The following is a 21275-nucleotide window of genomic DNA, read 5'->3' on the forward strand; positions in this document are numbered from 1 at the left end:
ATTAAGGAGTTGCATAATTAACACTAGTTGGCTGTTGCACCAATGAGGTCATGGCTTTGGACTCTTCAATTGCAGTGATTAGAATTGTATAAAAAAACTAAGGAATTGACTTAATCAACAAGATTTAGTATGTATAGTATGATACTGTCTCTAGTCATTTTTATAAGAGAAATGAGTCGACGAAAATTGATGTATTATGGCGTAGGTTAAAATTACTTGGTTCAACTCCATGCATTTGTCAAGTAATTCTTGGACTTGGATCCATTGTAGTTATGTAACCATCCAGTTACTGGCAGTAGATTACAGACCTTGATAGAGATCAAATGTTCTCATTTCACTTCAGTAAATTGGATTTTAAATCTAAACAATACTTGAAGACCGACAAGTTCAATTTAAAACATAAATATTGTTTTCATGAATATACTAATTCAGGAGATTATATCACCAAAAAAAAATAAAATAATAATACAATATGAGTAGGACCATCATTTATGCAACAGTTGACTGGAGATGAGATTTTCCTTGACTTGGTTTGGAACTTTCATGGTAACTGATTGGAAATATCTTAAAACCATAAAAAAATGGAAAAAATCTTTGGAACTTTCCTGGAGATGATAAACAGCTTTGGTCCCTAATTGCCTCATAATTTCTGCTGAAATAGAGAGAGCTTCTCATAACCAAAGTTATTCTCATTCTGTCTGTGAAATCAATTCATACACACTTTAGACAACATGATGCATATTCTAATCCAAATTTGGAAATGGTTGATGCAGCCAAAGTTGTGGAGGTTTGTGGGTTTTGTTTCATCCATTGTTGGATTGCTCTGTTATGGTCTAAGCTCTTCCTTCAACTATCTCTTTGGAGATTGGAATCTGTTGAAGATTTTCCTTTACAGTGTTTTCAGCTTAATCATCAGCCTCATCATTTTATTTGCAAAGACATGGCAACACTCAACAAGTCTTCGATTCAAAGCTCACGCAGCATTTTTGGTATTAACAATCACTTCACTCTATTCATTTTTCTTTGATAAAGTAATGAATGGAAAACCAGATGCATATAGTCTACTTTCATGTGCTGCTTTTGCTATCATGTTACTAAGTTTGTCACGGAAAACTCAATGCGGATTTGAAGTGGATCTTCTTTACTTTTTTCTCGGATGTCTAATTGTGCAACTCATGAAGATTAAACTGCAGTTATTCATTGTTGGAGCAGGTTTCGGTTACTTAATTATTATTTTACGTTCTTCTTTCTCTTCTATAGATGTTGTAATATATAATGCAGAACTTACTAGTCCCCAAGCTGAAAATCTGGTAATTATTGAAGTCAATTCAGATTCACTGCAACTAACCAGTACCGATATTGGTAGCAGTATGGTGGAACAACTCAGTAACTATGTGAAGGCACTTCGGCAAGAAAATTCAAATATCATCGAAAAGCTTGGAGATGATTCTGGATTTATTATGTCTGACCCTGACTTCATGATCAAGGCCTTGCCAACTGAAACAATCGACAACCTTCACAAAACAGCCAAGTTGATGGTTAGTGCTGGATTTGAGAAGGACTTCTCCGACGTGTATATCAGTTGCCGTAAGGAATGTTTGGTAGAAAGCCTCACAAGGTTAGGGTTCAAGAAACTCAACATCGAGGACATTCAGATGTTGTCATGGATGGAAATTGAAGACGGTCTTGAAAGATGGATTAAAGCTTCCAAATTGGCTTTGAAGATATTGTTTCCAACTGAGCGACGATTATGTGATCGGGTTTTCTTTGGGTTCTCATCCATCGCTGATTTATCATTTATGAATGTCTGTATGGAATTTACACTTCAGTTGCTGAATTTTGCCGATGCTATTGCCATTGGAAGCCAATCACCTGAGCGGTTGTTTAAAGTCATTGACATGTTTGAAACAATGCGTGACCTCATTCCAGAGTTTGAGTGTCTGTTCCGTGATCAATACAGTTTGTCGCTGCAAAATGAAGCAACCACAATTTGGAAGAAATTGGGGGAAGCAATTAGAGGGATTTTCATGAAGTTGGAGACTTTGATTCGCAGAAATCGAGCTAAGGCAGCTGTTCCGGGTGGTGGACTTCACCCGATTACTCGCTACGTGATGAATTATCTCCGCGCTGCATGTCAGTCAAGACAGACATTGGAGCAAGTGTTTGAAGACTATGGACATCCATTGAAAGAATACCCTAAAATTGATGATAGAATGTCTTCATCTTCCTCTTTGTCAGTGCAAATGGATTGGATTATGCAGCTATTAGAGAGCAATTTGGAAGCCAAATCGAAAATCTATAAAGATCCTGCATTGTGCTATGTTTTCTTGATGAATAACTGCAGGTACATTGTTCAAAAGGCTGAAGATAGTGAATTAGGGTCACTTTTAGGTGATGATTGGATCAAAAAACACACTGCGAAAATTCGGCAGTACCATGTGCAGTATCAAATAAGGTCATGGAATAAGGTGTTTGGGTTTCTGAAAGTTAAATACAATGGATTAATCCCACCTAAAGGGGTAGCCAAGTCTATGAAAAAGAAGCTGAAATCATTCAACATGGTGTTTGATGATTTATGCAGGGTTCAATCTTCATGGTTTATCTTTGATAAACAACTTAGGGAAGAAATAAGAATTTCAATTGAGAAACTTTTGTTACCAGCTTATGAAAATTTCATGGCGAGGTTTCATAATATTGCTGAAGTTGGTAAGCATGCTGAGAAATACATTAAGTACGAAACAGAGGAGATTGAAGCAAGACTCAATGATTTGTTTCAGGGAAGCAGTGGATCAACTGGTAGCAGAAAGAGAAGCTAAAAACTGTATGTTTTTGTGTGTATGTATTTAATATTGTGTAGTTGTAAACTTGTAATACGAAGTTTTGATTGTCACAATTTTAGTTGTAAAAGATGCATGACCTTGTTGTATACTATAAATATCACTGTATGTTTTTCTGCTTAACATCATTATAGAGGGTTGAAAAAGATTTTTTTTGCTTGGTTACAAATGAAAAAAGGTAAAAGAAAAATAGTAAATTAAATAATGTGTACTATATTTTAAGGAGTTGCATAATTAACACTAGTTGGCTGTTGCACCAATGAGGTCATGGCTTTGGACTCTTCAATTGCAGTGATTAGAATTGTATAAAAAAACTAAGGAATTGACTTAATCAACAAGATTTAGTATGTATAGTATGATACTGTCTCTCGTCATTTTTATAAGAGAAATGAGTCGACTAAAATTGATGTATTATGGCGTAGGTTAAAATTACTTGGTTCAACTCCATGCATTTGTCAAGTAATTCTTGGACTTGGATCCATTGTAGTTATGTAACCATCCAGTTACTGGCAGTAGATTACAGACCTTGATAGAGATCAAATGTTCTCATTTCACTTCAGTAAATTGGATTTTAAATCTAAACTATACTTGAGGACCGACAAGTTCAATTTAAAACATAAATATTGTTTTCATGAATATACTAATTCAGGAGATTATATCACCAAAAAAAAATAAAATAATAATACAATATGAGTAGGACCATCATTTATGCAATAGTTGACTGGAGATGAGATTTTCCTTGACTTGGTTTGGAACTTTCATGGTAACTGATTGGAAATATCTTAAAACCATAAAAAAATGGAAAAAATCTTTGGAACTTTCCTGGAGATGATAAACAGCTTTGGTCCCTAATTGCCTCATAATTTCTGCTGAAATAGAGAGAGCTTCTCATAACCAAAGTTATTCTCATTCTGTCTGTGAAATCAATTCATACACACTTTAGACAACATGATGCATATTCTAATCCAAATTTGGAAATGGTTGATGCAGCCAAAGTTGTGGAGGTTTGTGGGTTTTGTTTCATCCATTGTTGGATTGCTCTGTTATGGTCTAAGCTCTTCCTTCAACTATCTCTTTGGAGATTGGAATCTGTTGAAGATTTTCCTTTACAGTGTTTTCAGCTTAATCATCAGCCTCATCATTTTATTTGCAAAGACATGGCAACACTCAACAAGTCTTCGATTCAAAGCTCACGCAGCATTTTTGGTATTAACAATCACTTCACTCTATTCATTTTTCTTTGATAAAGTAATGAATGGAAAACCAGATGCATATAGTCTACTTTCATGTGCTGCTTTTGCTATCATGTTACTAAGTTTGTCACGGAAAACTCAATGCGGATTTGAAGTGGATCTTCTTTACTTTTTTCTCGGATGTCTAATTGTGCAACTCATGAAGATTAAACTGCAGTTATTCATTGTTGGAGCAGGTTTCGGTTACTTAATTATTATTCTACGTTCTTCTTTCTCTTCTATAGATGTTGTAATATATAATGAAGAACTTACTAGTCCCCAAGATGAAAATCTGGTAATTATTGAAGTCAATTCAGATTCACTGCAACTAACCAGTACCGATATTGGTAGCAGTATGGTGGAACAACTCAGTAACTATGTGAAGGCACTTCGGCAAGAAAATTCAAATATCATCGAAAAGCTTAGAGATGATTCTGGATTTATTATGTCTGACCCTGAGTTCATGATCAAGGCCTTGCCAACTGAAACAATCGACAACCTTCACAAAACAGCCAAGTTGATGGTTAGTGCTGGATTTGAGAAGGACTTCTCCGACGTGTATATCAGTTGCCGTAAGGAATGTTTGGTAGAAAGCTTCACAAGGTTAGGGTTCAAGAAACTCACCATCGAGGACATTCAGATGTTGTCATGGAAGGAAATTGAAGACGGTCTTAAAAGATGGATTAAAGCTTCCAAAGTGGCTTTGAAGATATTGTTTCCAACTGAGCGACGATTATGTGATCGGGTTTTCTTTGGGTTCTCATCCACCGCTGATTTATCATTTATGAATGTCTGTATGGAATTTACACTTCAGTTGCTGAATTTTGCCGATGCTATTGCCATTGGAAGCCGATCACCTGAGCGGCTGTTTAGCGTCATCGACATGTTTGAAACAATGCGTGACCTCATTCCAGAGTTTGAGTCTCTGTTCCGTGATCAATACAGTTTGTCGCTGCAAAACGAAGCAACCACAATTTGGAAGAGATTGGGAGAAGCGATCAGAGGCATTTTTGCGGAGTTGGCGGATCTGATTCGCCAAGATCCGGCATGGGATGCGGTTCCCGACAGTGGTGGACTTCACCCGATTACCCGTTACGTGATGAACTATCTCCCTGCTGCTAGTCGATCACGGAAGACCCTGGAGCAAGTGTTTGAAGAAGATTATGAGAATCCATTGAAGGAATATCCCAAAATTGAGGATAGAATGCATTGCTCTAATTCCTCTCTCTCAGTGCAGATGCGTGTGATTATGGAGCTATTAGAGAGCAATTTGCAAGCCAAATCCAAAATCTATGAGGATCCTGGTTTGTACTATGTTTTCTTGATTAATAACAGCAGGTACATTATTCAAAAGACCAAAGATAGTGAATTAGAAACTATTTTAGGAGACGATTGGATCAAAAAACACATTGAATACAGCAATGGATCAATGCAGCCTAATGAGGTAGAAAGTAGATGAAAAAAAAGTTAAAATCGTTCAACATGCCATTTGAAGAAATATGCAGGGTTAAATCATTATTTATCTTTGAACTTCAATGAGATGTTTCAAAGAGTTCTTGAACTTGGTAAGTATGCTGATAAATATGGTGGATATCACAGCGAGACTAGAAGACTTGTTTCTTGGAAACATCAAATCCACCGGTAGCCGAAAGTGAAGCTTAATATGTATGTTTTTTGTTTATATGCATGTATTTGTTGTGTAGTTGAAATAACAAGTTTTGATTGTCAAAATATGTTATGATTAAAATAAGGAAAATGCTAAACAGTGCTCCGGGGCACTGCATTAACAAGGAAATTTTGTCTCGAAACTTGTGTATTCAAGTGTAAAAAATTATCTTCTTTATGTTAATTTTGTTTCTTATTTTCTTTTTTAGTATGCTTAACAAGTGCTCGGGTTAAAATGAATAAAAAATTCTCTTAACAAGTACGTTTCATTTTAAAAGAGGTTGTGATGTCATTTTAAACAAAAATTAATTTGCACCTTGTTTTCCATTTGTTTTATGTGTCATTAGTTTGTCCTAACTTCTTGTATTAGTCTAACTTATTCAAAAGAGGGCTGTATTAGTCAGCTCCTACTACCATTACTCATTTCTTGTATATTTAAATTGCTTTCACACATCAAAATAATACTTTAAGTAGCTTTTTGGTTCGTTTCATAGAAATTTCATATGAAATAAGAGGATAAGAAGCTTCCTAAAAAAAAAGAAGCCAAAAAAATTTGTTCACATATCAGTATATAATATATATGTCTGTGAAAGCAGTTTCAACTCTTAACTCACTAAAGAGAGAACATGAAGTATTTTATAATCAAAATTCAAAGATGGCTTATGCATAAAAATGTATGGAGAGTTGTGGGCTTCATTGCAGCTGTTGTTGGATTGCTTTGTTATGCTCTCAGCTCTTCCTTCAACCATTTATTTGGAAATTGGAATTTGTTGAAAATATTTCTTTACTGTGTTTTCTGTTTCATTATCTGTTTGCTGATTTTATCAGCAATGATATGGAATCACTTGAGAAGTCTCAGGTTCCAAGTTCAATTCCCATTTTTGGTTTTAACCATTACCTCAGTATATTCCTTTTTCTCCGATAAAATGATCAATGGGAAACCAGATGCATTTAGCCTCATTTCAAGTGTTGCCTTTGCTATCATGTCTCTCAGTTTGTCGCGGCAAAGTCGGTGCGGATTTGAAGTCGATCTTCTTTACTTTTTTCTCGGAAATCTTATTGTGCAGCTCATGGATTAAATTGGCATTATTCATTGTTGGAGCTGGTTTCAGCTATTCTGTTATTATTCTTCGCTCTTCTTTTCCGTCCATTTCCATAGATGAAGGACAAATTAATGAGTACCCCAGAATCCAAGATGAAAATTCGGTAGTTCTTTGTGTCATTTCACCACAATTGGACAGTACTGATATTGCTAGTAGCATGATGGAACAGTTCAGGACTTGTGTGAATGCGATTCAGAAGGAAATGTTTTATGTCATGGACATTCTTTTGGAACAGCTAAAGGAATACTTTGAGGATACATCTGAGTTTATGATGTCAGAACGCAGCAGTGAAGGAGTGATCATATTGGAAGCACTGTGCCCGGAAACGGTCAACAACTTACAGGAAATAGTGAAGTTGATGGTGAACGCTGGTTTTGAGAAGGAGTGCTCCAATGTTTACAGCATTTGTCGGAGGCAATGCTTGGAGGAATGCCTAATAAAACAATTATTAGGTTTGGATAATCTTACTATCGAGGAACTTAACATGATTTCATTTAAGGATTTCAAACACCGGGTTAAAAAATGGATTAAGGCTTCCAAGGTTGCTCTCAAGATATTGTTTCCCACCGAACGGCAACTCTGTGATATTGTTTTCTTCGGATTCTCTGCCATCTCCGATCTCTCGTTTACAGATGTTTGCAGGGAATGCGCCACTCATTTGCTGAATTTTCCCACTGCCTTGGCGAATGAAAGCCATTTGCCAGAACAGTTGTTTAGAATGCTCGATGTGTTTGAAACATTGGGCGACCTAATTACGAATTACGAATTTTCAGTCTCTTTTTTGTTATCAATACAGTGTATCACTAACTAATGAAGCGAACACAGTTTTGAAGAAATTGGGAGAAGCAATAGTGTGCATTTTCATGGAGTTGGAAAATGTGATTCGCCAAGATCGGATGAATGTGCCAGTTCTCGTTCTTGGTGGCGGGCTTCACCCCATTGTTCGTTACATGATGAATTACCTAACCAACACATATGACTACCATGATATACTGGAGCAGTTATTTGAAGACCATGGACATATGTTGCAGCAATACGTCAAGCTTGATGATAATGTGCCCTCCTCGTCCTCTTTTTGCATTAACTAGTATAGAAAATAGATTTTAATCTAGTTTTCAAAGCTTTCTAAGTCGCTTTCACAATCAACTTAAATGTCTGATCTTAGTTTGTGAAACTTAAAATTTTATAATTCGCCTCACTTAAAATTTAGAGAGCAATTTGCAAGCCAAATCCAAAATCTATGAGGATCCTGGTTTGTACTATGTTTTCTTGATTAATAACAGCAGGTACATTATTCAAAAGACCAAATATAGTGAATTAGAAGCTATTTTAGGAGACGATTGGATCAAAGAACACATGGAATAAGGTGCTGAAATTTTTGAAGTTGGACAGCAAAGGATCAAGCAGCCTAATGTGGTAGAAAGTCGAAGAAAAAAAAGTTAAAATCGTTCTACATGCCATTTGAAGAAATATGCAGGGTTAAATTTTTATAGTTTATCTTTGAACTTCATTGAGATGTTTCAAAGAGTTCTTGAACTTGGTAAGTATGCTGATAAATATGGAGGATATCACAGCGAGACTCGACGACTTGTTTCTTGGAAACATCAAATCCACTGGTAGCCGAAACTGAAGTTTAATCTGTATGTTTTTTTTTTTGTGTATATGCATGTATTTGTTGTGTAGTTGAATTACAAAGTTTTGATTGTCACAAACATAGTTGTAAAAGATGCATGACTTTGTATAATAAAATAAAATATTTGTGATTACATCTAAATCAAAATATGTTAGTATAATTTTTTGGATTTAGCAACAACAAAAAAGAGAATGAGAGGGGATTGTGCGGCTTCTCCTGTTTAAGGAGGAGACAAATTCGTTTCTTTCTCCTAACAAAGACGTGTCCAACTATGCTATATGATTGGTTGTAATGTCATTTTAAACATAAATTAATTTGCACATGATTTTCCATTTGATTTGTTTGTCATGATTTTCCATTTTAACTAAATTATCGTATTAGTCCATTTTATTTCAAAAGAGGGGGCTCTGATTAGTCAATTCCTACTACCGTCTACCATTAATCATTTCTTATATATTTAAATTACTTTCACTGATCAACTTTTAACTTATTAAGAATTAAGAGGATAGGTAGCTTAGCTTCCTTAAAAAAAAAAAAAAACCAAAAAAAATTGTTCACATCTCAGTATATTTGTTCCTTAAAAAAAAGCAGTTTCAACTTTTAAGAGAGAACATGGAGCATTTTATAATCCAAATTCAAAGATGGCTTATGCATACAAATGTTCAAACCAATAAAAAATTTGATTCTCATGATGGATATGGTGCCGCCTGAAACAATGAACAAACTTCATGAAATGGCAAAGTTGATGGTGAACACTGGTTTTGAAAAGGAGTGCTATAATGTTTACAGCAGTTGCCGGAGGGAATGGTTGGAGCGCAAAATGAAACAATTATAAGGTTTAGAGAATCTTACTATTGAGGATGTTAACAAGATTTCATGGAATGATCTTAAACACCAGATTAGAAGTTGGATTAAGGCTTCAAAGGTTGCTCTCAAGATATTGTTCCCCACTGAGTGACGACTCTGCGATCTAATATTCAGCGTAGCAGCAGCAAACAGAAGTCGTTCGCCTGATTGGTTATTCACAATCCTTGACGTGTTTGAAATATTGCGGGATCTAATTCCAGAGTTTGAGTCTCTTTTTTGTGATCAGTTCTGTGTGTCGCTAAGGAATGAAACAAACACAACTTTGAAGAAATTGGCAAAAGCAATAGTGGAGATTTTCATGGAGTTGGAAAATGTAATTCGCCAAGATCTAGCAAAGGCAGCTGTTCCCGAGGGCGGGATTCATCCCATTATCCGTTACACGATGAAGTACCTCTGCCTCATTTGTGACTATCGACCGACGCCAGAGCAGGTATGGACATATGTTGAGGGAATACCCGAAGCTTGATGATAGTGTGCCATCCCCTTCTTCTCTTTCACTGCATATGGATCGAATTATGGAGGTATTGGAGAGTAATTTGGTAGCCAAATCTAAAATCTATAAAGACTCTTCTTTGGGCTATGTTTTCTTAATGAATAACAACCAATACATACTTCTCAAAACGAAGAACAAAGATATAAGGAAACTTTTATCGGATGATGTGATTCAAAAACACAAAGCAAATGTTTTGTACAACTACGACCAATATCGGAGAAGCTCATGGCAACAAGTGTTGAGATGTGGATATTTATTAGGTGGTGTCTGTTTTAGTATTTTCATTGGTGTTCCGCTTATATACGACACCTTTGTTTTGCAGCCCCTCTTTTACCGGTCTCCGTTCGTGTTGTGCAAAGACCTAGTTTTTATTAATAATATATTTGCTGTTTCAAAAAAATAGGTCATACATATTTTACAACTACGTTCATGACAGTTGCATACACACAAAAAAAAACATACATCTTTAGGTTTGTTTTCGTCTACCAGTTGATAAACTGCATCCCCTCAAACAAACCTTCAATTCTTGCTTCAATATTATCTGCTTCATACTTAATATATTTGTCAGCATGCTTACCAAGTTCCGGAACACTTCGAAACCTCCCAATGAAGTTTCCATAAGCTGGCAACAAGGTTTTCTTAATGGAAATCCTTATTTCTTCCCTAAGCTGTTCATCAATGACAGACCATGAAGATTGAACCCTGCATATTTCATCAAATAGCGTGTTGAATGACTTCAGCTTCTGTTTCATTGACTCAGCTACCTCATTAAGCTGCATTGATCCGTTGCCGTCCAACTTCAAAATGTCCAACACCTTATTCCATGAGATTCTTTGATAGTTCTCACGGTGTTGCTGAATTTTCGCTGTATATTTTTGGATCACAGCATCCCCTAAAATGGTTTCCAATTTACTATCTTTGGTTTTATGAACCATGTACATGCAGTTATTCATCAAGAATACATAGAACAAAGCTGGGTCCTTGTAGATTTTGCTTCTGGCTTCCAAATTGTTCTCTAATAGCTCCATAATCGAATCCATCTGCATTGATAGCGTAGAAGAAGAATGCATTCTATCCTCAATTTTGCGATATTCCTTCAACAAATGCCCATGGTTTTCTTCAAACACTTTCTCCAGTGTCTGCCATGACTCGCATGCAACACGAAGGTATGTCATCACATAACAGGTAATTCCAAGAAGCCCACAACTGGAAGAGGCCCCCATTGCTGCATCTTGGCGGATCCGATTCTCCAACTCCATGAAAATGCCTCGGATAGCTTCCCCTAGTCTCTTCCAAATTGTGGTTGCTTCATTTTGTAGCAACCCAATTAATATAGATTCAAACTCTGGAATTAGGTCACGCATTGTTTCAAACACATCGAGGACTCTAAACAACGTCTCCGGTGACCGGCTTCCTAAGGCGATAGCATTGGCGAAATTTAGCAGCTGAAGTGTAGATTCCCTGCAAACACATGTGAACGATATATCAGCGGAAGTGGAGAACCCAAAGAAAACCTGATCGCATAATCGCCGCTCAGTGGGGAACAATATCTTGAAAGCCACGTTTGAAGCCTTAATCCATCTTTCAATCTTGTCTCTAAAGTCCCCCCATGACATATTCTGAACTTCCTCTACACTAACCTTTTGAAACCCCAGCTTTGAGAGGCATTCGTCCAAACATCCTCTCCGGCAACTGATATACACGTCAGAAAAGTCCATCTCGAATCCAGCTCCAACCATCAGTTTCGCAATTTTGTGAAGGTTTTCGATTGTTTGTGGTGGTATAGAGTCTATCATGAGATTCAAATTTTCTTTTGGTCTAAGCACTGCTTCGAAATTACGGTCAGAAACTGTCAATTCAGAATCATCACCAAGGTATTCTTTCAACTGCTCCAAAAGCATATCAATAATATTTGAATTTTCTTGCCGAAGCGCAGTCACACAATTACTTAGTTGTTCCAACACACAACTACGAATACTTGCCAGTTGTGGTGAATGCAAATTGACTTCAATAACGACCAGATTTTCATCTTGAACGATAGTAGGATCTTCATTATATATTACAACATTTATAGAAGAGAAAACAGAACGAAGAATAATAATTAAATAGCTGAATCCTACTCCAAGAATGCATAACTCTAATTTAATTTTCATGAGTTGCACAATTAGACTTCCGAGGAAGAAGTACATAAGATCAATTTCAAATCCGCACTGAGTTTGTCGCGACAAACTCAGTAACATGATAGAAAAAGCAGCACATGAAAGCAGACTATATGAATCTGGTTTTCCATTCATTACTTTATCGAAGAAAAATGAATAGAGTGAAGTGATTGCTAGTACCAAAAACGCTGCGTGAGCTTTGAACCGAAGACTTGTTGAGTGTTGCCATATCTTTGCAAATAAAATGATGAGGCTGATGATTAAGCTGAAAACACTGTAAAGAAAAATCTTTAACAGATTCCAATCTCCAAAGAGATAGTTGAAGGAAGAGCTTAGAGCATAACAGAGCAATCCAACAATGGATGATGCAAAACCCACAAACCTCCACACCTTTGGCTGCATCAACCATTTCCAAATTTGGATTAGAATATGCATCATGTTGTCTAAAGTGTGTAAGAATGGATTTCACAGACAGAATGAGAATGACTTTGGTTATGAGAAGCTCTCTCTATTTCAGCAGAAATTATGAGGCAATTGGGGACCAAAGTTATTTGTCATCTCTAGGAAAGTTCCAACGATTTTTCCAGTTTTTGACTTACCTCATCTCCAGTCAACTGTTGCAAGCTATGAAGCACGGACACATACACAGACACCGGACACAGACACGGACACCGGACACAACACGGACACTGACACGTCGACACTGATAAAAATTTGGAAAAATGACATAATTTAGGGTAATCATAAGTGTCAGTGTCAGTGTCAGTGTCAGACATGAACACCGACACGTGTCCGACACGGACACGCCTAATCTGAGGAGTGTCGGTGCTTCCTAGGTTGCAAGTTGCAAACCAAGTCAAGGAAAACCTCATCTCCAGTCAACTGTTGCATAAATGATGGTCCTACACTCGTGAAATAATATTCATCGTTTTAAAATTGAAGGAAATAGAAGCATCACTCTCAGTCAACAGATTAATTAATAAATTATATGAGTGGAAAGGTTCAGAGGGATCAAAGGCGTATGAACGAGTTGTGAAGGAAATAGAAGCATGAGCATCACTCTCTCAACCACAAGAAAGGTATTAAAACTTTGACCAAATACATCCTTATCTTTGTAATAAATTAGTCAAGTCATCAAATACTTTATGCGACCGTTTAATATTAAGTGAGGTAATAAATCCAAATTTAGTGTTCTCAAAACTTGAGTTCATAAGGTGTATTATTCAATCATGGTTTGAAATAAAATCAATCGATCACTTGATTTATGATGTTCCGATACAAACTTACTACTTTAAACTTTTTAACATATCCAAATTGCCACATGATAGAAAAACCCTTTTTAATAAACCAATTTGTAACACTGATGAACCTTACAATGTGCTTATCAAATAAAAACCTAGTCTTCTCATCATATTTCCTCCATCCCAACTCCTCGATCATCTTTGGTTATCTTCCAAACACTCAAGTTGCATTGACTTTCATTTATCTTTGCTATCAGAAGCTTGCACCCCAACTTAATAAGTATGTCGTTGCATTAAATTGCAGTAGGAATATGGAACCGGAGACGAAGATAAGAACAATAGTACTGATCTCTCCTGCACCACACACGTAGGAAGCCTAGATAAAATGCCACGGAAAGACGGGTTTACCTGGAGAAAATATGTCAAGCAAGAGATACTTCGCGTCAAATACCCGAGGTTATAGGAAATTATGTAATTAATCTTGCTTCCGGAAACATGACACACTACTACATACCCACTGATGTGATAATTTCACAGCGGTTATTGTTTTTTTTTTTTTATCCCTTAAACATACAAATTAATAGCCACATAACAAAAATAGAAATTAAATACGGCTCCAATATAACATCAAAATATGTACCAATGATAGCAAGTACCTAGCTGCGGATGTGGCCAATTTAGCAGGTTATGTGCAACTTCATTTGTTAGTCTCCACACAAACTCTATACTTGACTCTACAAAAACATTTGAAAAGATAGTTTTACATTGCTCGATAATGGCTCCGAACTCTGTGACGTCATATATGGAAGAACACAAGTTGTCCACTACCCTCTTCGAATAAGCTCGAAGAATACTTGATTGTATTGAGCATGTGTTGGCACCCGAAACTAAACAATTTTTGCAGCACGACAAATAATATTAAGACTTCCCTTTTCTTAATGAATGCCAAAGTAGTTATTTTTGCTTACAAGTGATGAGTAATGATTCATATTTGCTATAACCACGGCTTGAAATGTTTCTTTTGTTTCAGGAGTTACTATAGGTGCAGCCACATGAAATTAGATGCTTGTCGAGCCAAGAAGAAAGTACAACAACTTCGTGACAATCCAAACGTTTTTGAAGTAACATACAATGGTGCACATTCCTGCCGTATCTCCTTGACAATACCATCATTATTTTTAGCAGCGCAATGGATTTCAAAGGATATGACTCCAACCACCATGCCGGCACCAACTTCATATTTAGAGTGGCTTTCACAAGAGAAAGAAGATGATGTCAAAGTTATTTAGTATAAAAAGATATGACATTTCCCTTGGTTTGGAAAACTATTTAAAATTTATTGTGTTCACATTAACATCTATATGAACACAATTTCTCTCCAAGAATCCCCTTAGCTTTTTCAAGAAACCAGTTCTTCCCTGTTTACATTCCTGCGTTTTCACCTTTTCTGTTTAGGGTTCTTTCATATTAGCCTCTCCTTACTTCCACCAATCTTGTTAAATAAATAAAATACTAAATGAATAATCTAACTAACAATAAGAACCTCCATTCAAAACTACAGTTAGTAGTAGTAGTACTACTAGATGAAATTTTAATGACTCTTGTTGAGTTTTAAGACTTATTAATTTTTAGAACTGTTGAGTTTTACGATTTAAATCCAATTTATCAAAGTGAAAATATGAACATTTGATCATTACAGTGAAAATATGAACATTTGATCTTTAGTTAAGGACTGTAATCTGTGTCTAACGGCTGTGTACTCATCCAAAAAGAGTTAGCATCTCAACTTATTGTCCACTTATCTTTCATTCAATTACAACTATCTTGAATTTATATATAAAATTATTTCATAAAAAAACAATATTAATTGAAATACATGAAAGTTTGTACGCTTAACAAAATTAAGAAATACGGACTAGAGTGAACATGTGGAGAGAATTGATGGAAAACTTATCTCAAGAAAATATCTAAATTATTAGAGTTGCTGATATGATAAATAGCTTTGGTCCATTCATTTCCTCGAAATTTCAGTTGACTTAGAAATAGCTTCTCACACCCGAATTCAAAAATGGATGGTCTCAACTCTCAATCTCAGTCTCACACAGTCCGAAAACAATTCTTATACACTGTGGACAACATGATGCATATTCTAAATCAAATTGGGAGATGGTTGATGCAGCCAAATTTGTGGAGATTTATAGGCTTCGCGTCAGCTGTTGTTGGACTGCTCTGTTATGCTCTAAGCTCTTCTTTCAACTATCTCTTTGGAGAATGGAATTTGCTGAAAATATTTCTTTATAGTGTTTTCAGTTTCATCATATGCTTGGTGATTTTATTTGCAAAATTATTTCAACATTCGAGAAGTCTCCGGTTCAAAGCTCATACAGCATTTTTGGTATTGACAATCACCTCTGTTTATTCCTTTTTCTTCGATAAAGTGATGAATGGGAAACCAGATGCATATAGTTTAATTTCATGTGCTGCTTTTTCTATCATGTCATTGAGTTTGTCGAGGCAAACTCAATGCGGATTTGAAATTGATCTTCTCTATTTCTTCCTCGGATGTCTAATTGTGCAACTCATGAAGATTAAATTGCAGTTATTCTTTCTTGGAGCAGGTTTCAGCTACTCTCTTATTATTCTCCGTTCTTTTTTCTCTTCTATTGATGCTAGAGGACATAATCAATACTCTCAATTCCAAGATGGAAACCCGGTGGTTCTTCATATTGATTCACTACAACTAGCTAATACTGATATTGCTTGTGCTAGAAGTAGAAATAACATCGATTCACCACCATTGGTGATCACTACTGATATTAGTAGTATGATGGAACAACTCGGGACTTTTGTGAAGACGCTTCAACAAGAAAATTTAAATCTCATTCAGATGGTTTTGGATCATGTAAAAAACTATTGTGAAGAACACTCTCCGTTGGTGGTGACCGATCCTAACTTCATGATGGATGCGCTGAAGCAAGAAACAATCAAAGGCCTGGAGGAAACAGCGAAGGTTATGGTGAGCGCTGGGTTTGAGAAGGATTTTTCTGAGGTGTACAACAGTTGTCGGAGGGAATGCTTGGACAAATGCCTAATGCATAGTTTATTCGTGTTAAAGAAACTAAGCAGCGAGGATATTCATGATATGCCATGGAAGGATGTCGAAGACGAGATTAAAAGATGGATTAGAGCTTTCAATGTCACCCTTAAGATACTTTTCCATGGTGAGCGACAACTCTGTGATCGTGTTTTCTCCGGGTTCTCATCTGCCGCTGATTTCTCCTTCATTGAGATTTGCAGGGTATCCACCACTCAACTTTTAAATTTTGCAGACTCTATTGCAACCGTAAGTCGTTCACCAGAGTGTTTGTTTAAAATCATCGAGGTGTTTGAAACATTTCGTGACCTAATTCCCGAATTTGAGTCCTTATTTTGTGATCAGTACGGTGTGTCTCTAAAGAATGAAGCAATTGCAATATGGAAGAAAATTGGGAAAGCAATTAGAAGTATTTTCATGGAGTTAGAGTATTTGCTTGAGCAAAACATGATTATGGGGACATATTGCAGCAGCTGTCTTCACCCGATTACCCAACATGTGATGAACTACCTCCGTGTAGTTTCAAAATCTCGGCAAACACTAGAGCAAGTGTTTGACGATTCTTCACTTTCTGGGAAGATTCTTAATATTATGGATGTATTGGAGCGTAATTTGGAAGCAAAGGCCAAATGCTGTGCGGATCCTTCTTTAGGCTATATTTTCTTGATGAATAACAACACATATATAGTTCAGATGTCCAAAGATAATGAACTAGGAATCCTTTTAGGGGATGAATGGTTCCGAATACACAGTCAGAAAATTTGGCACTACCATGAACAATATCAGAAAACCTGGGGCACAATGCCCCCCACTTTAGTGCAAGAATTTTTCCCTTTATTGTGGAGGAAAGGTTCAGAAGGATCAAAGGTGTACAAAGGAAATGTGGAGGAAATAGAAGCATCACGCTCTCAACCACCAAAAAGGTATTAAACTTTTGACCAAATTCATCTTACTATAGGTTATGTTCGTAATAAATTAGTCCCTTAAGTCATCAAATATCTTCACTATTTCCTTATTTTTATCCAACTCTGCTAAAAGGTATTTATGCGGCCGTTTAATATTAAGGTAATTGATCCAAATTAAGTGGTCTCAATAGTTGAGTTCATAAGGTGTATTTATGCGTCCGTTTTATTTATATTTATGATCAGCAAGAGAGTACTTACATTTATCTTTACAATCAGAAGCTTGCACACTGACCTAATAAGTGTGTCTTCGCATTAAATTGTAGTAGGAAAATGGAACCGGAGACAGAGATAAGAACAATAGTACTGATCTCTCCTGCACCAAACTTTGAAAGCATAGAAGAAATGCCACCGAAAGACGGGTTTATCTGGAAAAAATATGGCAAGACTACTACATACCCGAGGTACGTATAAGGAATTATGTAATTAATCTTGTAAGTTTATCTGGAAAAAATATGACGTCAACTACCCGAGGTACGTATAAGGAATTATGTAATTAATCTTGCTTCTGGAATATATGACACACTACTACATACCCACCGATGGGATAATTTCACACGGTTAATGAAACCTGTAGATGTGATAAGTTGCATTTTACAATTGTTATTACATACTAACCAATGTGATAACCAACATCTGCTTCGAATATATGTCTACCAACCGATGTGAAATCTATTTTTATTTTTTATTTTTATCCAAATAAACTTACAAATTAACAGCCACATATAACAACAATAGAAATTAAATACGGCTCCAATAACAAAAAAATTAATATGTCAAAAGACTAATATCATAGTTTATACTACAATGATAACAAGTACTGGGTTCGACCCTTGATTTGGGCAGACAACAACGTCAAGGGGTCGTCTCAACCAGTCCAAAGCACACGAAATACCCTGAAGCAAGCCAACAAAGATACAACAATACAAATAAAAACTGCTAGCAGCAAAAATATTGCATTAAAACTATAGCAGAGTCAAAAACCTGAGGCTAGGACCAAGTGCACAACCACACCGGCCAACGAACGCACAAGTGCCACACCTGTAGGGATGGCAACGGGCGCCCATGGGTGCGGGTTTGACACTTACAAAACTCACACCCGAAATCATCACCCAAACCCAAACCCAAACTCAAAGGTTGTTCGGGTGGCAAAACAACACCCACGCCCACACCCATTGGGTTCGGGTTTTTTCCACCCAAAACCAAACCCGCATCACATTTGAAAATAATTTGCAAATTTAAGAAATTAAATTCCAACATAGACTTTGAATTAAATTACAACTAAAATTAAGGTCTTCCAAGAAAATTCAAACATAGACTTTTAAGAAATTACAACATAGACTTTCAAGAAATTAAATTACAACTAAAATTAATGTCTTACAAGGAAATTGAGGGAGACTATGGAGGATAAATAGATAATTATAAAATATTTCGGGTGGGTGTATGAGTTTCGGGTGTGGGTTTGACTGATACCAAACCCACACCTATATTATCGGGTGGCACCCGAACCCAAACCCAGTCAAATCGGATTTCGCCTGTTGACTTGGGTTTGGGTTCGGGTGGGTCTCTCGGGTTTGGGTTTTTTTGCCATCCCTACACACCTGAGGCAGCTAGCTCATCTGTTTCGGTGCAGCCGCAGAATTATAATGTTAGATGGAAGGAACCATGTTTGGTGCGTCTTAATCGTAACATTGATGTCTCATTTAACTCTATTTGTATTAAAATTGGGCTAGGTATGTACAATAGGGATGAACTTGATTTACTTTTGTTTTGGCTACCAAACGGTTTACCCCTATTTGTGAGGTGCATGTTGGTGAAGCGCTTGGGTTGCTTTTGGCTCATAATTGGCTTCGAGAGTTACACCTGGGACCAGTAGTCTTCGAGCTTACTCGAAGAGGGTGGTGGGCAACTTTTGTTCTTCCAAACGTCACAGAGTTCGGAGTCATTATCAAGCAATGTTAAACTATCTTTTCAAATATTTTTGTAAAGTTAAGTGTACAGTTTGTACGGAGACAAATAAATGAAGTTGCACATAACCTAGTTCAAATGGCCACATCTGCGGCTAGCTTCCCAAATTCAGATTGATATACTTGATTTTATTGAGCACATGTTGGCAGTTGGCACCCGAACAAAACAATTCATATTTCCTATAACCAAAGTTTGAAATGTTTCTTTTGTTTCAGGAGTTACTATAGGTGCAACCACATGAAATTAGATGTTTGTCGAGCCAAGAAGAAAGTACAACAACTTTGTTATAATCCAATCGTGTTTGAAGTAACATACAAAGTTGCACATTCCTGCCGTATGTCCTTGACAATACCATCATTATTTTTACCAGCACGAAGGATCTCAAAGGATATGACTCCAACCACCATGCCGGCATCAACTTCATATTCTGAGTGGTTTTCATCGGGCACGCCAGGTGAGCAACTGTAATGGATCTAATCAAGTAATAGTAATGACAAACGGAAATACTGTTGTATTGATTGAAAACAAATTTCAATCAGACAACAAATTTCTCTTTTATTGTTTTAGTCTCTAAGCTTGATATGGAGGCATCCAACCCAATGTTGATATGTCTAACTTTAAACTTGAGTCAGAACCAAATGTGAATATTGTGACACTAATTGAATTCTACAGCCAAATACATAGACTCGATCCCAACGGCCAAGCTAGCTGCTCCGGATGACGGTGGGCATCATCCTATGATGGCCAATGTCGTAGGCTTTCTTATTTCAGCTATCGAATCACAGTCCTCGATCAGCTTTGACGAAGCATTTTCACCACAAACAGAGGGGACAATGGAACTGTTAGAGAGAATATTGGCATCGAAGTCCGGAAAATATGTGGACGAGTCTTTGCGTCATTTCTTCATGATGAATAATTGGAGATGCTTAGAAATGACATATAAAAGAATGCAACTGAATGCAATATTCGGAGATGTTTGGTTCCAAAGAAACAGAACAAAAGTCCAAGAAAAACTTGAACTCTACAAAAGAGACTCATGGGATAAGGTGTTGGAATTTTTAAAGTTGGATATTATCAATGAATCGATGGAAATTAATTGTGCAATAGATTTGATGAAACAAAAACTCAGTTTGTTTAACATGAACTTTACCGAGACATGTCGAATTCAGTGCACTTGGTCTGTTTATGATGAGAAGCTAAGGGTAGAAATAATTAAATCTCTGAAAAACACCTTGCTGCCAGCATATGGAATCTTCATTGGGAAGTTTCAGGATTTTCTTAAAGACAAGGCTTACAAGTATATTGAGTATGGAATGTTTGACATTCATGATGTACTTGATAATTTGTTTCTCGGAACCAAGAAATACAGATGAATCATTTGGTTTGTGATCACAAATGGATGTATCATTTTTATTTTTTTTTTGGTTTGGTTTGTACTTTCTTTTGTCATTTTTTTCTTAATGTTTCGATGATGTTGTTTTGGTTTTCTAATGTTATTTGGTATTGATGTACTTTGTGAGAGTGTTTGTTAGATTTTATAGAAACATCTTATAACATGTATTATGGCATACTTTAAAATTACTTGGTTCAAGTGGAGTTATAAGGATGTTTTGATCGCTGAGGGTGGATATGTTAAGGAGTGGAGATGGAGAGGTCAGAGATTCAATTCCCACCTTTATCAAAAACAAACAATACTAATTATTAACTACTAACATTCGTTGTTTCAAAAAAAGAAAATTACTTGGTTCAAGTCCAAACATTTGTCAGGTAATTCTTGGACTTGGATCCATTGCAACCATCCAGTTACTGGCACTAGATTATAGTCATTGATAAAGGTGAAACTTTCCCATTTATGCAACAGTTGACTGGAGATGTGATTTTCCTTGACTTGGTTCGGAACTTGCATCGTAATTTGTGATTTTCCTTGACTTGGTTTGGAAATATCTTAAAACAAAAGGGAAGTTAAAAAATGGACAAATCATTGGAAGTTTCCTGAAGATGATAAACAGCTTTGGTCCCTA

The 21275-nt window shown here is 36.4% G+C and overlaps 4 protein-coding genes and 1 pseudogene across 5 annotated transcripts; 4 read left to right on the plus strand and 1 right to left on the minus strand.

Moving 5' to 3' along the window:
- Positions 1 to 507: 507 nt before the first annotated feature.
- Positions 508 to 3964, plus strand: LOC123923137 (exocyst complex component EXO70B1-like). The gene is made up of 2 exons (XM_045975797.1): positions 508 to 2821; positions 3828 to 3964. The coding sequence occupies exon 1, from the start codon at positions 732 to 734 to the stop codon at positions 2814 to 2816; it is 2085 nt and encodes a 694-aa protein (XP_045831753.1). The 5' UTR covers positions 508 to 731; the 3' UTR covers positions 2817 to 2821; positions 3828 to 3964.
- LOC123923139 (exocyst complex component EXO70B1-like) lies at positions 3566 to 12098 on the plus strand. Its single transcript, XM_045975799.1, has one exon. The coding sequence runs from the start codon at positions 3786 to 3788 to the stop codon at positions 5526 to 5528; it is 1743 nt and encodes a 580-aa protein (XP_045831755.1). The 5' UTR covers positions 3566 to 3785; the 3' UTR covers positions 5529 to 12098.
- LOC123922512 lies at positions 6361 to 7925 on the plus strand (annotated as a pseudogene).
- Positions 10313 to 12549, minus strand: LOC123923135 (exocyst complex component EXO70B1-like). The gene has a single exon (XM_045975795.1). The coding sequence runs from the start codon at positions 12425 to 12427 to the stop codon at positions 10313 to 10315; it is 2115 nt and encodes a 704-aa protein (XP_045831751.1). The 5' UTR covers positions 12428 to 12549.
- A 2207-nt stretch (positions 12550 to 14756) lies between these two features.
- On the plus strand, positions 14757 to 20868 carry LOC123923134. 2 transcript variants are annotated; one of them, XM_045975794.1, is made up of 4 exons: positions 14757 to 17247; positions 17556 to 17690; positions 19470 to 19708; positions 19927 to 20860. In XM_045975794.1, the coding sequence occupies exons 1-4, from the start codon at positions 15299 to 15301 to the stop codon at positions 20625 to 20627; spliced, it is 3024 nt and encodes a 1007-aa protein (XP_045831750.1). In that variant the 5' UTR covers positions 14757 to 15298; the 3' UTR covers positions 20628 to 20860. The 2 variants fall into 2 exon arrangements, with proteins under 2 accessions (XP_045831750.1, XP_045831749.1); XM_045975793.1 differs by having other exon boundaries at positions 15096 to 17247; positions 17553 to 17690; positions 19927 to 20868.
- The last annotated feature ends 407 nt before the right edge of the window (positions 20869 to 21275 follow it).

This window comes from Trifolium pratense, linkage group LG4 (genome assembly GCF_020283565.1).
Source record: "Trifolium pratense cultivar HEN17-A07 linkage group LG4, ARS_RC_1.1, whole genome shotgun sequence".
Taxonomy (NCBI): domain Eukaryota; kingdom Viridiplantae; phylum Streptophyta; class Magnoliopsida; order Fabales; family Fabaceae; genus Trifolium; species Trifolium pratense.

Bases quoted from the DNA above. Each gene is read 5' to 3' on its own strand.
- LOC123923137 (XM_045975797.1), top strand. From the start codon at position 732: ATGATGCATATTCTAATCCAAATTTGGAAATGGTTGATGCAGCCAAAG.
- LOC123923139 (XM_045975799.1), top strand. From the start codon at position 3,786: ATGATGCATATTCTAATCCAAATTTGGAAATGGTTGATGCAGCCAAAG.
- LOC123923134 (XM_045975793.1), top strand. From the start codon at position 15,299: ATGGATGGTCTCAACTCTCAATCTCAGTCTCACACAGTCCGAAAACAA. The intron at 17,691-19,469 runs GTACGTATAAGG...CTTTTGTTTCAG, and splicing joins AAGACTACTACATACCCGAG to GAGTTACTATAGGTGCAACC. The intron at 19,709-19,926 runs GTGAGCAACTGT...TGAATTCTACAG, and splicing joins GTTTTCATCGGGCACGCCAG to CCAAATACATAGACTCGATC.
- LOC123923135 (XM_045975795.1), bottom strand. From the start codon at position 12,427: ATGATGCATATTCTAATCCAAATTTGGAAATGGTTGATGCAGCCAAAG.